At 41.1% G+C, this 1,721-nt stretch overlaps 1 protein-coding gene across 1 annotated transcript; it reads right to left on the bottom strand.

Annotated features, from left to right (window-relative positions):
- Positions 1-242: 242 nt before the first annotated feature.
- On the bottom strand, positions 243-1,199 carry LOC113409318 (olfactory receptor 12-like). Its single transcript, XM_026663085.2, has one exon. It carries the CDS (start codon positions 1,197-1,199, stop codon positions 243-245), a length of 957 nt encoding a protein of 318 aa, XP_026518870.2.
- Positions 1,200-1,721: the final 522 nt, after the last annotated feature.

Raw genomic sequence — 1,721 nt, 5'->3', positions numbered from 1 at the left:
AGGTCAACTAGTCAGGTAAGTAGAGAGGGAAGCAGAAAGAGCAATAGATAGACACACAGAAAAAAGGATAGATAGATAGATAGATAGATAGATAGATAGATAGATACTGTGGATCCCAAAGATTTTTTTATACTTGCCCCCAAACTAATCCCAATAAAAAATAAACATTTGCTCAAAATGTGTTGTTGTATTGCACTATACTTTGACTCAATTGGTTACATCTGTATGTTCAAAAACAATGTTCATTTTTTCAAACATTTCTTGCTCATAGTCCTTCTCAAAGCATCTTTCACATCCTTGTTCCTGAGGCTGTAGATGAAAGGATTCAACATGGGAGCAAAAAGGGTATAAAAGACGGACACTACTTTCCTTGGATACAGAAAAGCTAGCTGAGTGGGCTGGGCATACATCAAAGCAGTGGACACGTAAAATAAAGTCACAACCACCAGGTGGGAAGTGCAGGTGGAGAAGGCTCTGTGTCTGCCCTCAGCAGAATGAATCCTGAGGATGGTGGAGATGATATAGACATAGGAGACCAGCGTAATCAGCGCAGTGCTCACTATAATGAGGCCACATAAGGTAAACATCACAATGATATTGACAAATGTGTCACTGCAGGACAGACTAATTAGGGGAGGGCCATCACAGAAGAAATGATCCATCTCATTAGACCCACAAAAGTCTAGCGTAAAGGTGAAGCCAGTTTGCACCATGGAGTTCACATAGCCACAGATATAGGATCCCACCACCAGCCAAATACAAACCCACTTGGACATGGTGATGGGATACCGGAGCGGGTTGTGGATGGCGGAGTATCGATCGTATGCCATTGCTGCCAGGAGGAACCCTTCAGTGGTGAGGAAGAAAGTGACAAAGAAGAATTGGGTGGCACATCCATTGTAGGAAATGGCTTTGCTCCCTGATAGGAAGCTCACCATGGCTCTGGGGGCAATGGAGGAGGAGTTGCCGAGATCTAAGAGCGACAAGTTCATGAGGAAGAAGTACATGGGGGTGTGAAGCTGAGAATCAATTCCAATGATGAGGACCAGGATGGTGTTTCCCAGCACGGTTATTATGTAAATTACCAGGAACATCACAAAGGGGAACATCTCCATCCACAGACCTCTTCCAAACCCCAACAGGATGAATTCCGTCTCTGCTGTGTGGTTCCCCTCTCTTAATGGCTCAGTAGCTGACATTTCCTTTAGAAAATAGAACAAGATAAAAGTTAAAAAAGAGTCAAATATAAAAGATATGTTGAAGTTTCTCCTAAGATCTCTTGAAATCAATGGGGGTTAGTCACCTAGATGCTTTGCAAAATCCCACTAGGTGCCTAAATACCTTTAAAATTTTGGCCTCAGGGTTTTTCTTTTTCTTTATTTTTTTTTGAAGATTTTACTTTGAATCCCAAATTAATTAATTAAAGACTCTTCTTGGCTGAGGAAGACATGGGCAAAATCCCCCATGAGCAATGCCATTCATTTATAAAAGGGTAGTAAAATAGGCTCTTGCACACAGATAATTCTATTCCTTTCCATCTACAAATTAGTATATATATATATATATATATATATGATTTATGCATTTCTGCTCCTGAGAGACTGCAGTGTTTCTAGTTGACAGCTTTAACATCTGTACACAATATCCTTCCTCTGGGACACTCAGTGGGAGTTTTGCTTGAGTACTGACAGAGCAAAGTCTGAGTAAGGATGTAAGGACTT

The sequence above is a fragment of the Terrapene carolina genome, unplaced genomic scaffold (genome assembly GCF_002925995.2).
Source record: "Terrapene carolina triunguis isolate 2854851 unplaced genomic scaffold, T_m_triunguis-2.0 Scaffold32357, whole genome shotgun sequence".
Classification (NCBI taxonomy): domain Eukaryota; kingdom Metazoa; phylum Chordata; order Testudines; family Emydidae; genus Terrapene; species Terrapene triunguis.
This window is presented reverse-complemented; position numbering and strand designations above follow the sequence as displayed.